General features: G+C 46.9%; 1 protein-coding gene across 1 annotated transcript; it reads right to left on the reverse strand.

Annotated features, from left to right (window-relative positions):
- Positions 1 to 1,871: 1,871 nt before the first annotated feature.
- Positions 1,872 to 16,612, reverse strand: LOC119456929 (beta-1,3-galactosyltransferase 9). Its single transcript, XM_037718747.2, has 4 exons — positions 16,481 to 16,612; positions 9,571 to 9,873; positions 6,491 to 6,695; positions 1,872 to 2,619 (listed from the first exon to the last, which is right to left on the reverse strand). The coding sequence occupies exons 1-4, from the start codon at positions 16,483 to 16,485 to the stop codon at positions 2,125 to 2,127; spliced, it is 1,008 nt and encodes a 335-aa protein (XP_037574675.2). The 5' UTR covers positions 16,486 to 16,612; the 3' UTR covers positions 1,872 to 2,124.
- Positions 16,613 to 22,987: the final 6,375 nt, after the last annotated feature.

Below are 22,987 nucleotides of genomic sequence, written 5' to 3' on the forward strand. Positions count from 1 at the left end.
GAATTCCATGGAATGCCATATTCTTTAAGTTTCTAGATATTTTTATATGGGTAGTAGGATTTTCTTTTGTCATCGCATTAAACGCCGCACCATCTTCCAGTACGCAAGGATGTGGTATAAACTTCTCCTTTTAAGATTCAAATATTGGCCTCAGGGACAAGGCTTGTCTCGCATCATCTACATCTGGGAATCCAGGCCAGAGTCCACGATGTAGAAGAGGCGAAAAAACTTCAGCAGCAATATTTTATTTTTTTGTGATTTTTGAGTCGCGGCAGCTGAGTGGAAATGTTGTTCAGAATCTTTACATAAGCAACTGTTTGTGTGCATGCTAGAATGGCTGCAGTGAGATACGCGCCATTTAAAGTGGAGTCATTTGCCTTTCACTCGGCAACTTCAAAAAGAAAGAAAGGAAGCTATCGCTTTCACGTCTTAACAAGGTCGTAAATCGATGTGATCGTTTTGCTATCAAGAAACAAACAGAATAACTGTCATTCGAAAATAAATTTTGTGAATATGTGTACTGCCCGTCGCACAATTTCACATTACCCAGGACAATAAACTAAAATATAAGGAATTCAATGTTGACTTCAGTTTGTTCCTCATGATAATAATTGAAAGATCAAATAATGTTGCCTCGGTAGGCTGTGCTTCTACGAGCCTTGAAACCAGCGCTGTTTCTGACCCGTTTGGGCTCTACTGCACCAACCATTGGCTATGTAGAAAGTTTTATAGAGGTCCTAGAAAATAAAGACGCACAGCATTGCGCCCGTTGTTGGTGTATTCAATAAGCAAACATAAGCCGAGCACTTGACGGCAAGTTGGGCAAGGCTATACCTACCGGTCCGCAGCCAGTGAGATTACGTCATGGTCGGCAACGCACTACAATTTCTGGTTCAATGACCCACTAACAGGTCCGAACAGCAACGTTACTCATATGGAAATTGTTGGCACCCCCGCCCTCCCTTAAATAGTGAATATATTTCCAGTGGGAGGTGTTCCACCTTTTACGAACCTTCAATAAAAGTCGCCCCTGCTGTCCTCCTCCCTTACCCAGTCTATCCAAATCCATGCTCCAAGATTTCTTAGTGAAACTTATTTGGAACGAGTCTTAGCGTGTAGCTAAGTAACTTGATCATTTTCACCACATTGCTAGATTCCACCACATAGTTAGTGAAACCTACGTGTAATAAGATTAGGATGTTCCACTTACATAGGTAGCCAAACGTATGTGCGGCGATGTTAAGAGTAACATACAGTAACATTGGTTAGATGCTCGACCGAAGAAATAGCGTTGGCTCTTCCTTCAGCCTAGCTGCTCGCGAGTTTTATTATGTCACCCATAACATCATCCGATATAAGTTTCGCTAAGTAGGACAATCTTGCAAAAGTGTTCCACTTAGTGAAATCTAAGTGAAACGAGATTAAGAGCATACCTTAGTCCATCGGCTTATCAAAACTGTCTTTTTCAAGGTGCTAAACGACCATATCTACAAGAAACGCTCAATCCCCGTCCATTGAGTACCTTGCTTGTTCTGTGTGTCCGTTGTATGCCATAGTTTCATTGACGGTGACACTAAGCACGTTTGCACCTTGTTAGATGGCGTCACTTTAAATTCATCTTCGCGTGGTCAAGGGAAGCAAATCCCACTGCCTTAGCGTCTTGTTCAGTTCCTGCAGGAACCCTGTTAACATCGAGGAAGCGCAATCATGAAACATGCTAGACACGATGTCTCTGAATTTTCCTCTTCGCTAATTTCGAGTTCAGTACACGAGCACAGCACATGAGATCTGCATATATATTTTTTTACTGATAAGTGGAATATTGCACACAATATAAGTTACATAGGGATATTCTGAGGATACGCGAAAGTTATCGCTGACAAGTTATCCACACAGGGAGCAATGATAAGTGCAATAAACACTAAATGCACTCTCTGTTAGACAACTGAAGAAATAATTAACTACTGTGCAGATAAAATGCTTCTGCACGTTCATTTTTTAACACCATGGGCAAAGAGCACCGCAGAATTGACCTTGACTCCTAAGCATAAAGAGAACAGCGTTGATGAAACAGGCCAAACCTTTTTTTTATCCTTACAACGAGGACAAAAACAGCACGCGGTGTCAGTTGGAGGCAGCCTGCAGCCTTTCAACAATTATTTCCGTCAGTTTCTTCTCTAACTGCATCTGGCGCGTCTGGTTATATAGCGAGTAGAGCCAGATGTCTTTCCACATGTTCAACCACATGTTCGTGATGAAGAGGTTGGCCTTGCCTACTTTTCTTCCCGTGTACTTCCCGCCACTTTCCGGGTTCCCGGCGCTGGCGATACGCTGGGCGATGTCCACGTGACCCATGTCAGCGATGACGGCCATGTGTCCCGTCACGTACTGCGGCAGGAGTGTGTAGTGCAGGGCGTACAGAGACGCCGCGTACAGCGGGCCAAGGTGCGAACCGTTGATGAAGAAGGCTTCACCCTCACAGTAAGGTGGGAAAACGGGACCACGAAACAGGTCTCGAGGCACAAAGTTGATGCCTTTCGGGTCACGGCCCACGTTGACGCCTTTGACGAGTTTGCAGTAAAACGAAGGGCGGGCCACGGTGCTGTTGTTCATTTGGTTCTACGTTGAAGAGAAAATATCGTTAACACATTTGCGCTACGAATACGTTTTTTTCTTTCATTTGCAATTTTATATCAAGCAAAGCGTGTTCCATACAGCGGATAGCCTGAAGAGGTCGGTTTGGTCAATTACTAGAAAGCAACGAGTAGTTCATTATGCGCATACACGAAAACTACAAAGCAATGCAAACATAGCCAGATCACTATGTGTCCCCACTCTAGAGTTACGCCTTAGGAAGTTTGATAGGTGGTTTTCCAGTGGGTTGACTAAACGAGGTCGATTATTGACTCTAGTAGATGACACTGAGGCTTTGTGGACTGCAGCTTCACAAGAGTGTCGGCAAAAGTTGTAGCAGTAATGTGCTGATAACAGAGCCTAACCGAAAGGTGCGAAGAAAGTTTTCATACTATGCGGAAATGTGACGCCACTCCCTATACCTTGGCTCCTCAATAACGTATAACCAAGTCGTATTCTGTGCACCAATTTGCTTATGAAGCGCAGTGCTTACGCACCAGAAAGCTGCAGTGGCCCTTACATGCCCTGCGACAACGGTCTAGGCTTCCTTGTATATTTTGTCCATCAAAACCCAGGTAATTGTAGGGTAAACATATAGCGCCGTGGACGCGTATGAAAAAATCCCGATATGAGAAGGTTTCCAAGTCTTTTAATAACATTTAAGAAAAAAACAGCACTAGGTGCACATTGTTCACTTTCGAAACTCAGGGCTTCTGTTCTCAAAACAATTCGTGCGTATATCAGCAGCCAGCAACAAGAGGTGAAAGTTGGTAATGATGGCGAAAATATAACCAAGTACCAAAGCCAGTGTCAATCACTGGCTTACAAACGAACAGCTTTGTGAATGCCGCCACACATTTCGCTGAAGAATGTTTCTGCCTTACAGGTAGATAGCTGAAAACAAACAGGCAAACAAAAAGAAATGTATGTACTTACACTAATTATCTAGACTTAGTGATGTTGAGGGCATGAGGGCAATACGTTCATGTTTCAGATTGAATGTAAGTGCGAAGCACATCGTGTATCCTAAAGTAAATACTGAAGAAACATCGGTAGACAGAAGGCGTCTCCCGGGATTACAAATTACAAGTTACCTTCGTGCTGTAGGCAGGCGCCTGAACTATTGCGCCAAAGAAGAGAATTATTAGCATTGGAATTGTCTTGTAGTCCCCCTCCCAAGCACAATGCTGCTTAGCTTCGATAATCTTGCGAGAATCGGATTCGTATACCCTTAGAAGCACCCTTGCGCATGTATCGACTATCCCATTATTACCTAAGCATCACGCCTGTCTTCGGGAATACACGGGCCGTTAACGCATCAGCATTGTCTCACTCCATTTAACTTTATAGCCAACTTCCCGATGAAATCGTTTCCCCTGCAGATCGCGAGTACTTTTTTGGTTCTCAGAGCGAATTAACGGCTTTCCAATGCCATCACTTATTGGAATTACTTATTCGTGATCCGTTTCTTCGTCTTGTCATTTGTAATTTCATGTACAATTGCACCTCATTTCGCACGCTATTTTCCCGATTTACATTTTTTGTTTGATCACGGGCATTGTAAACATAATCTGTCTGTCTCTTGCTTTAGCATTTTATGGTGTGTTGCCACCAGAATTTATGCATAATCTACTAAAATAGAAAATTATCTTGTGTTGGACTGCCTTTTCCTTTATCTATGTATCTCATTCCTTAATTTTAGTTCATTTGCCGCCATGTGTACTCCTATTATTCATGTTGGCCCCTCACAATACGCTCCGACGAGAAGCCTGTAAGGTACTAGAAATAAATAAAAAAAATGTGGTTGATCCCTCTTATATAGGAATCGGTATAGAACACGAAAGTGAAACGTGTCTTCACAGAAGTAGTGTAATGTTTATTGCACATTGATATATAATGTCTATTGGTGTTTTGTGGCTAAAGCGCCCTTAGGCGTTGATGCACCCACGCTGACGCCTGGTGGCACGTCTCATCCATCACGACTACCAACGTCGATGACCATGAGCAACCGTCGTGCATATGGAAGCTGCACTACGCTGCACACGCTAGCACAACGCGAAAGACGAAGCACGTAACTAACACACTAATACAACGCGCAAGACAAAGCACGTAACTGAATCGTCACCGAGTCAAATCAGCGCGTACAGCGCGTCGTAATTGCAGCCTCCGCGATCAACTCCAGAAACATTTTCAGAGCTAATTGCGGAGGCCACGCTCCGCTGTGCTGAGTACGGTGAACGCCACCTAGGTGGCGTTGGTAGTGCTTCTTGATGCCAGCGTCCCTTCGAATGCTGGCATCGAGGCGTCGTAGTATAGTGCCTAGAATATACATACTAGTGTGCCGACCGCGGGCTTTCCGGTGGCACGGAGAATGATGCCTTCCGCCGGCGGCCACCAGACGGTGATAGCCGTACGGACCGTGCTATGCCGAGCGGCGTCTCTAGCCAACGCGCGCGTGTGCGACAGACGCCAATGGGCTGTCCCAGCCCGTTTCGTTCTGCGGAGCGTTGGTTGAGGTGCAAAGCGTAATCGAAAGAATATGATTTCGTTGCACTTACAAACGATCGTATGCACAGTTATCATTATAACGCTACACGATACGGGGTGTTTCTGCGAAAAATACCAATAAATAAGTACGTGGTTTCCGAAGTGTAAATTTTTTCCACAGTAAACTATTATATGCGAGACATGTCCACAAATGCTAAATTCACACCAAGTTGTATCTAATTACCATAAATTAAATTAATTAACATAAATGACGGTAATTAAACAGGGCACATTTTCATGGGCGACACGCCGTCGACTAATTTTGAAGGAGCGCTCAATGTAGCAATTATTAAAGTGTTTCTCACAAGCGACAGCCGCCAGAGTTAGCCTTCGATCAGCCCCTCTTATATTCTTCTCCCACTCGCCAAAACGTTCTGGCCAGTCAACAGGCGCTGAATAATGAGACTTGATCGTTGTTTGAGCGGTATCCAGTTGTACAATATGGGACAAAACAGGTGCTGTGTTTACGCCTCGTTTTCTGCGACATCTCGGTTCCGTCCGTGAACAGACACAAGTGCGAACCACGCGCACAGAAAGAAACCCAGCAATGACATGCGGAGGCACCACATGCTACTTGCTCGAAAGCTACAACGCGCCGCAACCGACTGCGCTTACGAACGCGCATCCGAAGTGCACCCGAAGCGCAAGTGACGCGTGATGCGCCGCTCGGTTAGCACGGTCCCAAACAGTGTCGCTGTCTGGGGGCCTCCGGTGGAAGGCATCACCGGTGGTGCCAGCGTCTCCCATTGGAAACGCCCGGTGGTCGGCACACTAGTAAGTATATTCTAGGCACTATAGTCGTAGTGCTGAGACCACCAAAGCGTTCACTGTCGGTGCGCGTTAGTGTCATAATGCAGTACTTCTCTTTTCTGCTCGTAGGCGGCGGCACCGCCCCGAGCAAGAGCGCGGGTACACGGAGGAGTGTTAGATATATAAGGCGCGTCTGTGTAGCTCTCTGCAAATGCGTTTGTGGCGCAATGGGTTAAACGCTCGGCGATCTATCGTCGCGGACCGAGAGGTCGTGGGTTCGATTTCCAAATTTTGCATGTTTGTGGAACTTTTTCTTCTGGTTTCTTTCTTTGTATTATGTTCTATGACGTATTTCCGTGACGGAAATACGTCAGTGAAGTCTTGGTGGACCCCGGCATAAAACACTTTCGTGTTAATAAATAAATAAATAAATAAATAAATAAAGCTAAACACGGGGGTCGAAAGAAACTAGGCCATTACTCCACAATTCGGCAGCTGAGTAAACTTTTGTCAATCGTAAGAGATTAGTAAGTAAAGTGAAAACAGTTGGATGACCCACCAAGTATCCCTCGAGGGCTATCGGGTCGACGAACACGGTGTCATTCACGTGGACGAAGAGGCGCAGTGGGCGTCCTTTCCCGCAGCGTTCCTCGACCCACCGCATCATGTCCAGAGCGATCTCCACCGAGTTGTTGGCCGCGGCTTCGATGGGGCTCACGAGTAGGTCGCCATGGGTGTTTATCTCGCCACGCACGGCGTCCATCCTGTATATTACAAAACGTGACAGCCATACAGCTTTCTACAAAATAATTAACCGACGATTACGATACTCCCCTAACGCGAAATTTGAACGCAGCTCTATACGTGTTTTCCTTTCGCGATATATTGACTGGATCGGACAATGTCTCGTGCAGCACGCTTGCAAACGCAGTGAAGTGTAGCGCGATTGTCTTGTTATTCGGGAGATCGCGAGAGCCAGCACGTGGGAGACGCGTGGGAGCGATTTACTGTAGCCGCCGCAGACAGACCTCCGCTCGTGTAGCTCTTTGTTTCTTCTACATATGGCATCGGTGGCGCGATCGGTGAACAGACGACGCGTGCTACGCTGGCGCCCCCTCGTAGCCATCCGGCCGCAGAACCCGTCTTGAGCGGCACTACGTTTTTCTTCTCACGCTTTCACCATACCCTCCTCCTCCGCTCTCGGCCTCGCGCTCTCTTCGCTATCGCCGTCTTTCATTTCACGCTACGCTCCGCGTTCGCTATTTTATCATTCGCTGTGCTTATTCGCTCCGTTACGAGGGACGCCGACGCGAACGATCACCGCAGGAACGGGCGCCTATGAGCTGCGCTCTAAAAAATTACTATTGAGAACTACGGTACAGTACAAGAATTTTTCCAAAACTTCGTCCTTCTGGCTTCAAAATGTTTTGCGACTTTGCAAAGTGATTCCCTTTAACAAAATTTTGCGTTATAGATGCAACCATTCGCAATGATTATGAAAATGCGCAGAAATATACTGCCTCGCTCCGTTTACAAATCAATGATTGCCTAGAAATTTACAAAAGTAAAGCGTAATAAAATAAAGGCGCAAGAACGTGTGAAGCCACAAGCACGAAAATATGACAAATTCCTGCACCAACAATAGTGGGCGTGGTAGCGGAATGATCGCAGCGTCGTTACATCTAGTTACTTTTTTTAGGAAACTGTGCTTGGCTGAACAAGTGGAAACCAATGAACCATGACGACTCGTAATAAGGCGAAGTGTGACAGCGCTTACGTTTTTGCAGAACTTCATATAATGCATAGTTTTTTTAACAGCGGGTCTGTTTAAGCTTACCGTCAGTCCGTAACGCGTTAACAAAAAACCTCGGTTAACGATGACGTCACCTGCGTTGCCTAGCAACCACCTGCCACAGCTGCGCTTCGCTTTTCCTAGCTTCGCTTCTCCGCGGCCGCGCCAATGATGACGTCACAGTGCTTTGCATAGCTCGGCTTGCAACACCGACACCGCGTTCCAACGCCGGTAACGCATTCCACCGCGTTGCAATGCCGACACCGCGTTCCAGCAGACCCGCTCCGTCAATGTGGTCGCCTAGCAATCAATTACCCAGCTTCGGCCAGCCATGTTATTGCTTCGCGCCGCAATTCTGCCTTTGCTTAGTAATGACAACAATTTGTGAAGCTTGGCCAAGACGTCACTCTGATTATAAAGATCATGTCACCACGACGGCGACACACAAAGCTCTCGTAGACTTGGTACTGAGGAAATGTAACATGGGACGGCCGAAGAAGTACAAGACTCTCGAAGAAGCCGCCACTCAGCTGAAAGTTCGTCATGCCGCCAGCCGAGATCGAATGCAGCGATTGCGTGTTCATCTAGGGCGCGATCTCGTACGCGTTCCAAAATGGAACAAAGGCGGTCCGTTCCATCGAGCCGCGCACGATTGGTCAATTTGAACCATGAGCCACACACGATTGGTCAATTTGAACCGTGACGATCAAATTGACCAATCGTGTGCGGCGATGGAACGGACCGCCTCCGTTCCATTTTGGAACGCGTACAAGATCGCACCCCTAGAGTATCATCCGGAGCCTACAAAACTCAGCCGAACGTAGCAAAACTTAGCCGAGCCTTGCTAAACTGGAAGAAGCTAGGTGATCACCAGCTCCGCTGTTTCTCCAGCTTTGCACAACTTAGTGCAAGCTGCGCTGATTTTTTTTTTTTGCAAGTTCGAATCACCCGAATCGATCATTCACAAGGGTTGCTATATACGACAGTTCCCGCTTCTCTTGTCTCTTCGAAATATTTTCCTCTCTATATTGTTTCAAAATATCATGAATCACTGATATACCCAAGTGTCATTCACTCTAATGCCTTGCCTTTATTTGGACGTGCTCGGAACTGTGCTCTTATAACGATTCTCGCCTTCGAAGAAACGCTTCGATCATGACCGCTTAGAACATGCTACTTTTTTGTCATTTGTGTGCACTATATGAGATCCAAGTTGGCAATTCATATAACATTCGAAGTGTTGACTTTAAGTCTTTTTTATTTATTCTCGCAACAGTAAACAATAGTTAGGTGAAAATGTTTTATGTATATTTAGGTCGCTGGCAAGCAAAAAGTTCGACTAGAAACGCCGACAGAAGCAGAGTAGTTGCCTTGCTTCCTTTATACGAAATGTTGGACATCCGCACGTGCAATAAACATGTTTAGATGCATTTTTTGCTCTACTTGTGGATTCGTAATAAAGTTCTGCCTTTGAGGTGCTTGTGTAACATACCACGTCAGTGTCAGGGAAGTGCCACCGCCTCCAGCACAATACTGATATCTATGCACAAAGTAGACTGTACACCATTGTGTGGTAGCGAAGATGGCGAGCGAACGTATTATTGGCGAAGGCTATTAACCAATTACAAGCATTCGCTACGAACAAAAAAGCTTCCAGAATTCAGTCGTGGACACTTTAGACGAAGAGGTCGCAAGTGAACGACGAAATGCAAGGACGATATTTCAGCGGCCGCAGGCTTTTCATTGCCTGTGTAGTGTAGGCTACATTTTTTAATGCTTTTTCTGACCTCGTTGTCTGTCGATACGTTATCTGTCATTATCTGTCGTTCACACCAAATTCGACGCACCTCGTCGAGTTTTTCACGAAGCCCATGTAGAAGAGAAACGCCCACGAAGGCAGTGCTGAACGAACGGCGCTGTGTGCTATGCTGTTCCGAATCACGTGACGTATGGCGTCGTGTCGGGGCAGCGTCCGGATGGTCAAGACGACCTGCGTGCTGTTGCCGGCGCACAGCGAGCTCGGGTAGTGCGAGAAAGGCGGTGCCAGAGGCGGCTTTCTCGATATGATGGCGAGTCCAGCCAAGCAGAGCAAGCAAATGGCCAGCAGAGCCAGGGGTGAGCGGCTGGAGCGCCTCACGCAGTATAGGAACCTGCGAGGAAAACATCAGAGACCGAATTCATGAGATTTTACGCGCAAGCGTAGATGCCCCGTCTCTCAAATCGGCGAAATTATGTTTGTCGCTACGAGGGAAGCAAGCGCCGGAGGAGGAAGGCGCCCGGAGGTGAAGAAGAGAATCGCCGCGTTTGCGCCTTTTGCGTTTGTGCTTCGACCCCGTGGTGCTCCCTGTGCATGTTCGTGGCGTCTCTTCCTTGTACGTGGTGCAATATGCGCTTTCCCTGTGGCCGTGCCTGTGGCACACCAGGTGTTGCACTGTCCAGATCAATGTAGCGTCCGCGACCGCGTTCCCGCCCTTGCCGTTTGTGCTTCGACGCCGCTGTGCTCGCTGTGCATGTTAGCGGCGTCCATACGCTTGTGCGTGACCCGCGTTCATGAAGTCAAACGTCACTAACTTTTTCTTGCCCGTTCACGCACCCTCTAAAGCAATGAACTAACTAGCCCAGACTTAAACATTGAACGATAAATCGTTACTAAGAAAGCGCAAAAGCATTAGTGAGGCTGGGAATCCTTACTCAGAACAGTTACTAGCAAGACAATGCCTTCAACATAGTCACAACTTTACGTGGCTTCGTATAATATCGCCAAGTCATGGTGTTCGCGAACACCGTGGGACACAGAAGTCACAGAAGTGGGACACAGAACACCATGGTCGTGCACCTTTCTTTTTATGGTAACTGAGAACTAGTGTCCGTAACTCCAGAATACACAATAAAAATAAAATCCAGCACCTGAAGCAATTGAATCAGGGGGCTGGGACACAACTTGAAATTCTGCACACATCTTCCTTCTCGAATGACTCCCTCTGCCAAACATGACCACAGCGCAGTCGTCTGCTCTGCGTCAACTTGCTTTTTTAAGATGCTAGCTGTTTTCAAAAAGTATACAGCATCTGTAATTATAGCTCCTTCAATGTGTGTAATCGTCATCATCATCAGCCTACATTTATGTCCACTGCAGGGCGAAGGCCTCTACCTGCGATCTCCCATTACCCCTGTCTTGCCCTAACTGATTCGAATTTTCGCCTGCAAATTTCCTAACTTCGTCGCCCCACCTAGTTTTCTGCCGACCTCGACTGCGCTTCCTTTCTCTTGGTATCCATTCTGGAATTCTAATGGTCCACCGGTTATTTATCCTACGCATTATATGGCCGGCCCAGCTCCATTTTTTCCTCTTGATGTCAACGAAAATATCTGCTATCCCCGTTTGGTCTCGGATCCACGCCGCTCTTTTCCTGTCTCTTAATGTTGGGCCTAACATTTTATTGCGATAGCAATTATATGGACACTCAAAAGCAGATTTCTGCCGTCGGCGTCGCCGTCGCCGTCGCCGTCGCCGTCGCCGTGAGGTTCCGTATGACGTCATTTGGAGATGAAATCGTCGCCGCGCGCCGAACGCTGTATGTGCGAGTGAAAGGGCGCGAGGGGCGCGTCGTTCACGGGGAGTGAACGCACGGCGGAGAACAAACGCGCGTTCTGCGCCGTGCTCGCTTAAGGGCTGCAGAAGTAGGCGTCTCTTTTCTCCTTTACAATCACCATATATGTAGAGCAAACGCGCCTTCTTCGGACGCGCGAGAGGCCGTGGGGGAGGGGGAGGGAAGGGAGGCGACGTTCAGCTGCGGCACCAAGTGCCTATTTATATCAGAGGCTCCAGCAACAGTCACCAACGCCGCACGCATTTTGAGCTAACGCGGGCAAAACGCCGATGGCGTCGACAACAGTTCTGCGTGTTGTTGCTACCAAAGCCGCTCACCTTACTTCGTATGACATTGCTGTGTTGCTATCGCATTCATTGCTTCGCCCTTAGGGCGAAACTGTGACATTTTTTCGTTCCATCGTTCTATGTGCGGTTCTTACCTTGTTCTTGATACCCTTTGTTAACCTCCAAGCTTATACTTTTCTTTTCTTTTCAACAACAGTGGTAAGCGCCCAGTCAGAATTTGGTAATGCCTGCCGTATGCACTTCAACATAGTTTTATTCTTCTGTAAATTTCTTTCCCATGATCAGGGTCCCCTGTGAATAATTGACTTAGATAAATGTACTCCTTTACAGGCTCTTGAGGCTTCCTGGTGATCCTGAATTCTTGTTCCCTTGCCAGGCTAATGAACGTTATCTTTGTCTTCTGCATATTAATCTTCAACCACACTCTTACACTTTCTCGGTTAAGGTCCTCAATCATTTGTTGTAATTCGTCCCAATTGTTGCTGAATAGTACAATGTCATCTGCAAACCGAAGGTTGCTCAGATATTCACTTTTGATTCTTACTCCTAAGCATTCCCAATCTAAGAACTTCAACACTTCTTCTAAGCATGCAGTGACTAGCATAGGAGAGATTGTGTCTCCTTGCCTGGCCCATTTCTTGATAGGTAACCTTCTACTTTTCTTGGGGAGAACCAAGGTAGCTATGGAATCCTTGTAGATATTTGCCAAGATATTCACGTATGCCTCCTGTACTCCTTGATTGTGCAATGTATTTATGACTGCTGGTATCTATACTGAATCAAATGTCTTTACACAATCTATAAAAGCCATATAGAGAGGTTGATTGTACTCCACAGATTTCTCGATTACCTGATTGACGACATGGATATGATCCATCGCAGAATATCCCTTCCTGAAGCGAGCCTGTTCTCTTGGTTGACTGAAGTGTTGCCCTTATTGTATTGGAAATTAACTTGATGGATATTTTATACAATACTGTAAGCAAGCTAATGAGCTTTTCCCCAGGTCATGTCTTGCAAGGCCCTTCTAAATTCATCGCTAGTCACAGAAGGAGCGAGCCTCTGTATCCTGTTCATCACCACTTCAAATGAAAGTAGCTTGTTGCCCTTATTGTATTGGAAATTAACTTGATGGATATTTTATACAATACTGTAAGCAAGCTAATGAGCTTTTCCCCAGGTCATGTCTTGCAAGGCCCTTCTAAATTCATCGCTAGTCACAGAAGGAGCGAGCCTCTGTATCCTGTTCATCACCACTTCAAATGAAAGTAGCTTGTTGCCCTTATTGTATTGGAAATTAACTTGATGGATATTTTATACAATACTGTAAGCAAGCTAATGGGTATATAGTTCTCCAATTTTTTAACGTCTCCCTTCTTATGGATTAGTATCATGTTGGCGTTCTTCCAGCTCTCTGGTATACTGCAGTCGTGAGGCATTGCGTATAACGTGCCGCAAGCTTTTCAAGCATATCTCTTCCATCTTTGATTAAATCGACTGTTATTCCATCTTCCACAGCAGGTTTTCCCCTGGTCATGTCTTGCAAGGCCCTTCTAAATTCATCGCTAGTCACAGAAGGAGCGAGCCTCTGTATCCTGTTCATCACTACTTCGAATGAAAGTAGCTTGGCTGCTCTGGAAACTGTACAGGTCAGTATAGAATTCTTCCGCTCGTTTGCTATGTCATCGAAAATTGCTTTGTCCTATGCCACGTTTTCTTCTCACTGATTTCATGCTGCGTCCGTTTTTTACTACTTCCTCAATCTTTCCCACGTCATAATTTCTAATATCCCTTACTTTCTTCCTGATGATCAGTTTTGACAGTTCAACTAATTCTGTCTCATGTCTCGACTTTGTCACTTTCATGTTTTCTCGTTTTTTTATTAGGTCCTTTGATACCTGGAAGAGCTTACCTGCTGATTTACTTGACACCTTACCTCCCACTTCAATTGCTGCTTCTGAGATCAGCCTAGTCACGGTTTCATTACCTCTATCTTCCTCTATCTATCTTCCTGTTCTAAAGCTGCATATTCGTTTGTGAGCACCAGCCTGAACTGGTCTGTTGTTACCCTTACTGCGTCTAGGTTGGCCTGTTTCTTCCTCATTAATTTTACTCTTTCTCTCTTCAAATTGAGAGAAATGCTAGACCTCATTAACCTATGGTCACTGAACCTTTACCCTACCTAACACTTCTACATCCTGCACTTTGCTGGGATCGGCAGAGAGTATGAAATCTGTTTCATTCCTTATTTTTTCATTTGGGCTTTTCCAGGTCCACTACCTGTTACTGCGCTTCCTGAAGAAGGTATTCATTATTCGGAGCCTATTTCTTTACGCGAATTATACCAACATCGCTTCTCTAGCGTTCCTAGAATCGATGCCGTAGTTGCCAATTGCTTGCTCACCGGCCTGCATTTCCCCACTTTTGCATTCAAGTCACCGATGACTACAGTATATCGAGTTTGCACCTTTCTCATTCTTTATTCAACATTTTCATAAAACTGTTCCATTTCTTCATCATCGTGACTGGAGGTAGGGGCGTAGGCTTGTACTACCTTCATTCTATACCTCCTATTCAACTTTAATACGATGACTGCTACCCTATCATTAATGCTGTAGAATTTACCAATGTTGCCCGCTATGTTCTTATAGATTAGAAATCCTACCCCGAATTCTCTCTTATCTGGAAGACCTCTGTAGCAGCGGACGTGGCCGTTTGTCAGCACTGTACAAGCCTCACCTGTTTTTCTAACCTCACTAAGGCCAATAATATCCCAGGCAATGGCTGATAATTCCTCAAATAGCTCTGATAAGCTAGCCTCACTATAGAGGGTGCATGTCTTGAACGGTGCCAGGTTCAGTTTCTAGTGGCGGCCTGTCCGGACCCAGAGATTCTTAGCACCCTCTGCCGCGCCTCATGTCTGACCGCCGCCTGGGTCAGACGCTCCGCAGCCGCTGGTGACTAAGGGCCATGGATTAATTGTAGGAGTCCTGAGGGATGTAGTGGGCGAATACTGCACCAGGGAGCCCAATTCCTGTTCTGGTGAGGGAGTGACTTTGAGGCTTAGTGGGCCTTCCTAATTTCGTTGCACGTGGACTAGTATCGCCCCACTAGCTCTCGGAAATATGTTTTTTTTTTGCCGATGTCAGGCGCCGGCAAGTGTGTACTGCATCAGGTGTGTACCGGACCGAAGATGTTAATGAAGCCTGTGCAAATGGCGACAACAACTTTGTTTTCTACACCTACGCAATTGCCGAGATCACCAGCTTGTGTGTTCTGTCTCACGGCCGCAAGACCCGGCATTCATTGGAAGGTACAACAGCCGCCGCGTTTTCCATTTGCGTGAAAAACGGAAATATCATCACGCTCACGAAAGTCATCGTCCTGGGAGCGTGTGATCATATGTGCGAGGAAATGTTTCTCTCCAGGCTACGGTGGTGTAATGACTGGTAATTAAATCAGATGACCCTCCTAGTGGAAGTAGACAAAATGCTGCCATGCCAAGGCAGTAGAGCCATGCATAATGCTGCCATGCCAAGCAATAAAATACAATAGCTGGATTTCAATAAACAGCTGGAACTCAATAAAGAGCTGGAACTTGATAAATATCACGTAAACGTGTTTTCATATACCGTATAAAACCTTTGCGGTAAAGTTTCATGAATGAAAAAAAAAATCCATCTACGTCTCTAATCCAATGGGCTGGAGCGCCCCGTTTATGCCATTAAATGTGACCAGTCGCCAAGCTAGAAAATTGACTTCAGCATTTCGTGTTTTCTTCCTAGACGACAATAACAAATTCCTCATTCTGGCATTGCCTACACTGCTCAGAAAGGTATTATAACGCGTACATCAAAGCTAAAATCAGGGGCAGCGATACTATCAAACACGCTGCTCGTCTACACAGTGCAGCCGACGTTGCGCACAGCAGAACTGTTATAGTGTTCGCAGCGCTACTTCTGCGTCATGATGCGGAGAAGTGGTGAACTACTCTCGGTCGGCACACCTACCCATCTAGCCACCATACCCAGAGGCAGCGGCAACAGTCACGAACGCCGCGCGCGTCTAGAGCGAACGCGGGCAAAACGCTGACGGCGTCGACAACAGTTGTGCGCGTTGCTGGTGCTGCTGCATGTCCAAGTTTATACAGCTGGTAAAACTACTATCCTTACTCCGTATAGCTCTCTACTAATTTGATTGCAATTGATGCTTCGCCTTTCGGGTGAAACTGCGACATTTTTTTTTCCTAAAACAACGCATTATCAGCCATAGACCACAGTTTGTACGTTTCTAAGGATTAAAGCTTTTTTTTCTCATTCTACAGTGAAATTACATAAAGAACATATTCGCACAACCGCGATAGAAAGACATGCAACTATATTTATGGGCGAACGCACCCACTGCAAAAAGTATATCTAGCCTCCACAATGTTGCACCGGGTATCTGAAACAGAGTATATGTGTTACAACGCATCAACAATGAGTACATATCAACTCAGAGAAAGCAAAACATTTTTTTTGGTAACCACAAAATCAAGATAAGAAGCACTGGTGACCATAGCAGCGCATTCGTGTAACTGTATTCCACGACATGAAGGGTGTTGCCGTGAAACTACATCTGGTTAAGATAGCTAGCTTAATGAAAGAAATACACGAACTATATTTCATTCCTTTCGTTTCTGAGCTGATTATATTGGCAGCTCTAACGTAAGACCTCAATATCCTTTGCGCATACGCAGAACAGCAAGTGACAAGGTCGAGTGGCGCGTTAAGCGAGGCGTTGAATTACTCTTAAATGGCAGGTATTAAAACCTCCCGCGTTAAATGTTACTTAACCGCTATTATTATAATGTGACTCACGTCATGGTTGGTCAGTAACAGTGAAGCTTGGGAAAAACACGAAAGCAGCAGGACGAGTTCTCAGCAAAGCCGGTGAAAGAGGATTGCGAACTTCTTTTTTTCTCTCTTCTAGAAACCACTCGTTGCAGCAGCGCCTCCTTGTGTATTGTTCATGATGATGATTCCGATTTGTTGCACACTGGAGTAAGCCCACTGTGTAGGATTGGCCATGAGTCGGGTGGTAATACTATAAACGAAGAAAAAAAAATATGAACAAAAATGTTGACTCTAAGCGCTGTGGCGCGAGCATTGAACGCATCGTTCTTTTCTCCGCTTAAGGCACTTTCAACTTCGCAAAAAAAAAAATGTTCTACTCATTCGCCCACTCTTGAAAATATTCTTAGCTGCGTCTTCAGCCTGAAACCTCTAGAAAACCAACTGCATATTTGGCTCCAGCAGGTAACAACTGGACAAAATAAGAACGCTGAAGTAATTATATCATTACGAAGCGGCTTCTGGCAACTTTCCTCTAATGTCACCATATCCACAACGAGGTAATAATACGCACCGGGCGTTAGAGTCATCAAGCGGTTGGTTGGTTGAAGGCAAAAAACTAGTAATATCAAAAACATTAACAAATGTTTCAATTCTCATCGTTCTCTCCTACTGACACATCATACCATTGTGGTTACGTGCCATTAATCGAGGATTCAACATTAACGGCGATGTTTAAAACAGATACGGCTAAGAATGCTTGTTACGATACATATTTTTCACGTGGACTGCACTGCCCCACTGTGTTGCGATTCCGTGCAGGCAGGCACCTTGAACAATTGTTTTAAGGAACTGACTATAGTGAGGGGGTCCTTCACTATAGCCATAACACGATATTGACGGGTAACAGCAGCCAATCTATAACTTGTATAATAGCGAGCACTTCCATCTGGTTTCATCGCGCCGCGGAAAGGCGTCGGGCTCGTAATTGTGGGGTCGTGGGCTCAAAACCTCGTTGTGGGAAATTTGCTGGGTTATTAACAGCGAAGCTGTTAAAGCAAGCTGCAATTTGTCTTTGGCATTAAGAAACTATCATCGTCAGCAATGAAGACAGACATAAAAAGAAATAAACAATTCTGCCGAGGCGGGATTCAAATCCGCGTACCCACGGACCCAAGGCGAGCGTCGTAACACGGCCGCTACATAAAAAAAAAAAAAAAAAAAAAAAAAACAGTGCGGCCTGCAGCGTGGCGCCGAAACGGCGTCTCGGGCCTGGTTCTCGCGCCCGCTCTGGCGCCACTACTCTGGTACAGCGTTCACGGAGAAGCGCTATCACAGCCGCGTTGGTACGCACGATAGTCACTCTAATCAGGCCGCAAATAACGCGTTTTATAGTTGCACATTACATGTTGAACATTGCAGTAGTTATTAGAAGTGCCGATTACCTCACATATGTGAAAAGTCTGCCCTAGGAGTGCCAATCTTTTGTAGAGTGGGCCTCAATGCTCCCCATGAAGGCTGCCCGCTCGACTCACCTGAAATAAAAAAAGTGCTCTATTACGAATAATCGGGAGTGGATTTACGTGTTTCTTCAAGACGAAGCAGTGAGTTATGCCGGCACTGAGGAGGGTGACCAAAGGTCCCTGACGCCTTTTCTCCTGAAATATAACTTTTCCTCTATCGCTCTGCTCTCTGCAATCTGACAAGTGCGGCAGGTTGGGCAGGTTAGTAAAGATGCATGACTTGAAATCAGACGCACGTAAAGAAACGGTGGCAAAATAAGATACACAGAAATGACAAGCTACGTTTCTTCCTTGTGCCTCATTTTTTTACGCGCTGCTCATCTTCCATCTTGCCCGTGTTTCTGACATTCTTTTTTTGAATGTACTGTGGATAACCGGGAAACTCAGTCGAGACTGCAGTCGGAAGCAAAAGCCTAATATTCGTGTTCTTTTTCTAGTCATTCTCCGTAAAATGTAATGAACCTATCAGCGACCTGTCGGTTGGCTCCCACTTGCTTCCTATCCTTGACGGCCCTTGGCGAGAAATATTCTTCAGCCACGCCTTCCGACGCTGTAGATCGCAGGGGAATTCGTGATACTTCACAGTAGCGTCTCTTCTCGCGCACCACGGAGTGAATGATGATGAGTGGGCGAAGCACCGGGGGATCATTCGGGTAAACCACAGCTACGGACGAGAGATAAAGAGAGCGCGCGTCGGGAACGAACGCCCTTGTGCAATGCAGCGCCCCTAGCTACGGACGAGAAAGCGCGCGTCGGGAACGAACGCCCTTGTGCACCGCAGCGCCCTAGCTACGGACGAGAAAGAGAGCGCGCGTCGGGTACGAGAGAAAGAGAACGCGCGTCGGGAACGAACGCCCTTGTGCACCGCAGCGCAGCTAGCTACGGACGAGAGAGAAAAACGCCGGAAGCGTTCTTCCGGAACCGGCAGCGGAACCGGAAGTGGAAACGGAAGCCAAACCGGAAGTGGAAGTGGAAACGGAGGTGGAAGTCGGCTTCCGGTTATACTATACATATACATATATATGTATATATGCGTGTACATACATAGTGGTTTCCATGCCAACCAGAGCTACGGACTTCTAGTGAACACTTCATAAAACTACATGCGGCGTCTCTTTCACGTACGGACACACAACGCCATCTATTGAGCAATTCATAAACTATAGGTGGCTACATACTACTACTACTACAGAGGAGGGAACGACCCACACCCTAAGGAGCTTCGCCCCTAAAAACCATCTGCCACACACGCGCTCACCAAAGAACCGTATTCAAGCACCAGAAACATGAGGCATGCTACTCACACACGCGATCACACAACAAAAGCACACGAGAATGCGCACGAAAAAGAACACCGACACGCATAAATACTGAGGCAACCACATTGTAGTACGAACTGGCGTCTGCCTTGCGTACCGGAGCAGTGGCGTCCTCACTAAAAAAGTTGTCGCAGTTTCACCTGAAAGCAAAGCATCAATTGCGATAGCAAATTTGAAGACAGCTATACGGAGTAATGATAGCAGCTTTATCAGCTGTATAAACTTGGGCATGCAGCAGCACCGGCAACACGCAGAATTGTTGTCGACGCCGTCGGCGTTTTGCCCGCGTTCGCTCAAAATGCGTGCGGCGTTGGTGACTGTTGCCGGAACCTCTGATATAAATAGGCACTTGGTGCCGCAGCTAAACGTCGCCTCCCTTCCCTCCCCCTCCTTCCCCTCCCCGACGGCCTCTCGCGCGTCGGAAGAAGGTACGTTTACTCTACATATATGGTGATTGAGAGGAGGAAAGAGACGCCTACTTCTGCAGCCCTTAAGGAGCACAGCGCAGAACGCGCGTTTGTTCTCCGCCGTGCGTTCACTCCCCGTGAAAGCGCGCGTCCCTCGCGCCCTTTCACTCGCACATACAGCGTTGGGCGCGCGGCGACGATTTCATCTCCATTGACGTCATACGGAACCTCACGGCGACGGCGACGGCAACGGCGACGCCGACGGCAGAAATCTGCTTTTGAGTGTCCATATAATTGCTATCGCAATAAAACAGCGGCCGCAACTGTCAACTCAACCGATACGCGCTCGCCCATTGACGGCGACGCGACGCAGCAGGCCGCACCTTTTTTTTATGTAGCGGCCGTGGTCGTAACCACTAGGCTATACAGCCACGCTTGCAGAACATGCATTTATGCGAACCATATGATTGCGTTCGAGCGTCGTCGTTTTTGTCCACAGCTTCCACGTTCACACGCGCTCGTGCCAATGCTCTGTGATGTGAAGAAGAGGTTTTAAGCGCTATTCTAGGGAGAGCGATAAAGAAAATGAGAGCGAGAAAGAGAGAGCGACGCATTCACGGAGCGTGTCTGCTGGAACGCGTTGTCGGCATTGCAACGCGGTGGAACGAGCTGTCGGAATTGGTACGCGGTGTCGGTGCTACAAGGTGCGCTATGCAACACGCAGTGACGGCCGTAAGTACGAGAGAGAGAGAGAGAGGAAGACACGCATTCACGGAGCGGGTCTGCTAGAACGCGTTGTCGGCATTGCAACGCGGAGGAACGCGGTGTCGGCCTTGAAACGCAAAGGAACGCGGTGTCGGCATTGAAACGCGGTGTCGGTGTTGGAAGCTGCGCTAAGCAACGCGCCGTGACGGCCGTAAGTTCGAGACGCGCGAAAAGACATTATCATCATCATGAGTAATAAGATGAAAAGTACGCGCGCGCTTCCAGAAAATGCTGGGCTACGATCGCCCATCTTCGCTGTTTCAAGCCTTGCGCGGCCGAGTGCAAGGTAATTAAGCGATGTTTTTTTTTTCTCGTTTGACATCCGCCGCACTTGCTCTTTTGTCCTACGCATCGCCACCACGCCTGACATGGAGGGCTCCTGTCCTCCGTAGCCAAGGAGGGGGTGGGGGGAGGGGGCCGCGAGTCAACTCCGTCTTGGTGCACGTTATAGCACAGGCATGTGAGGCCATAGAAGTACAAGGGCGGTATTCTGTAAGAGTCTACCTAGTGGACTGTCCATTTCGGCTATCGCTGATTGGCTGCTGCTTGATGTGCAGGAAGGTGCCAGCCAGTCTCCTTCCTGCACGTCAAGCAGCAGCCAATCAGCGACAGCCGAAATGGACAGTCCACTAGGTAGACTCTTACAGAATACCGCCCCAACAGAGCATTATAACCAGTTTGCCACCGGACTGAATCATGGTGACACCAGCCACAGTACTTGCCTTAGTTGGACAGATCGAGAGTTAGATGTACCTGCTTCCGAATATACTGATCACTGATTTCTGATACCGGGCACACAGCATTCTTCTTCTTTTCTTTTTTATTGCGATAGCAATTATAGGGACACTCAAAAGCAGATTTCTGCCGTCGGCGTCGCCGTCGCCGTCGCCGTGAGGTTCCGTATGACGTCAATGGAGATGAAATCGTCGCCGCGGGCCGAACGCTGTATGTGCGAGTGAAAGGGCGCGAGGGACGCGCGCTTTCACGGGGAGTGAACGCACGGCGGAGAACAAACGCGCGTTCTGCGCTGTTCTGCGCGTTAAGGGCTGCAGAAGTAGGCGTCTCTTTCCTCCTCTACAATCACCATATATGTAGAGCAAACGTGCCTTCTTCCGACGCGTGACAGGCCGTGGGGGAGGGGGGGGGGAGGGAAGGGAGGCGACGTTTAGCTGCGGCACCCAGTGCTTATTTATATCAGAGGCTCCGGCAACAGTCACCAACGCCGCACGCATTTTGAGCGAACGCGGGCAAAACGCCGACGGCTTCGACAACAGTTCTGCGTGTTGCCGGTGCTGCTGCATGTCCAAGTTTATACAGCTGATAAAGCTGCTATCATTACTCCGTATAGCTCTCTTCAAATTTGCTATCGCAATTGATGCTTCGCCTTTCAGGTGAAACTGCGACAACTTTTTTTATTATTTACCAATAGTTACTTATCTATGTTGCTTTGCCACCTATAGTGCACCACTATGCGCAACGAACCAAGAATAGTCAATCTCACCAGCGAGGTCTCAAAGTTTACATGCAATGCGGTTGCCCTTGTGGTGTTACCAATGTCCTCCACATCAATTGACGTTGTTTCAAGCACGGCAAGGGGAGTTCGCGTTTTTCTTTGGTCATCAATTAGCTGCGAACTGTGAGAATGAAAGGATACAGCCTTGGCAACAAAATATGAGGCCACGAAGACCTCTTGTGTTTTTAGTTTTGGCTATATCGTGCCGGCGCCAGTATATCTAACTGCGCGAGAAAGCTTTGTAAGCTGAGGTCGATAGTTAGCGCCCATGCGAAAAGCTATTCAACAGCACAGATGCACTCACAGCGCCTTGTCAGTGTTATTTCTGTCTTCGTCCTGTATGCGTCAAGCGCTGTAGCCTTGAAGATGCAGTACTAACTAACCCGCCAGTCTGCTCTTCTCCAGTTCGGATGTCTTAAAGGAGTCTGTATAGAAGTCCTAGATAGGGCAGCCGGCCGTGCGCACTGCGACATACTTTCTTTAATAGAGACTAACTTTGCTATGATGTTACCTATACCTGTATCCCGAAGTTATTCGCTGGAAACCAAACATGACCGCTAGGCTTGGAAACTTCAGCATCATTAGTAAACAAAGTAGGGCAAGAGAAAGATGACGTGACCACATTTCATACTGCATATGGTGATGTCTCTGTGCACTTTTGTACTGTTTTGATAAATATTAGCCATAATACACAAGTAAATGTTTGTTGCTTTTAGGTAATTTAATGAGTGGATAGGACATAAATTTTTCATGACTTAATAATTAATTAAGTGCAAGTATTTAATGATTAGGAACCGCTAAACGCCTCTCATATAAAAAAAATGTGGTTGATCCCTCTTATATAGGAATCGGTATAGAACACGAAAGTGAAACGTGTCTTCACAGAAGTAGTGTAATGTTTATTGCACATTGATATATAATGTCTATTGGTGTTTTGTGGCTAAAGCGCCCTTAGGCGTTGATGCACCCACGCTGACGCCTGGTGGCACGTCTCCTCTATCACGACT

This window comes from Dermacentor silvarum, chromosome 6 (assembly GCF_013339745.2).
Source record: "Dermacentor silvarum isolate Dsil-2018 chromosome 6, BIME_Dsil_1.4, whole genome shotgun sequence".
Classification (NCBI taxonomy): Eukaryota; Metazoa; Arthropoda; class Arachnida; order Ixodida; family Ixodidae; genus Dermacentor; species Dermacentor silvarum.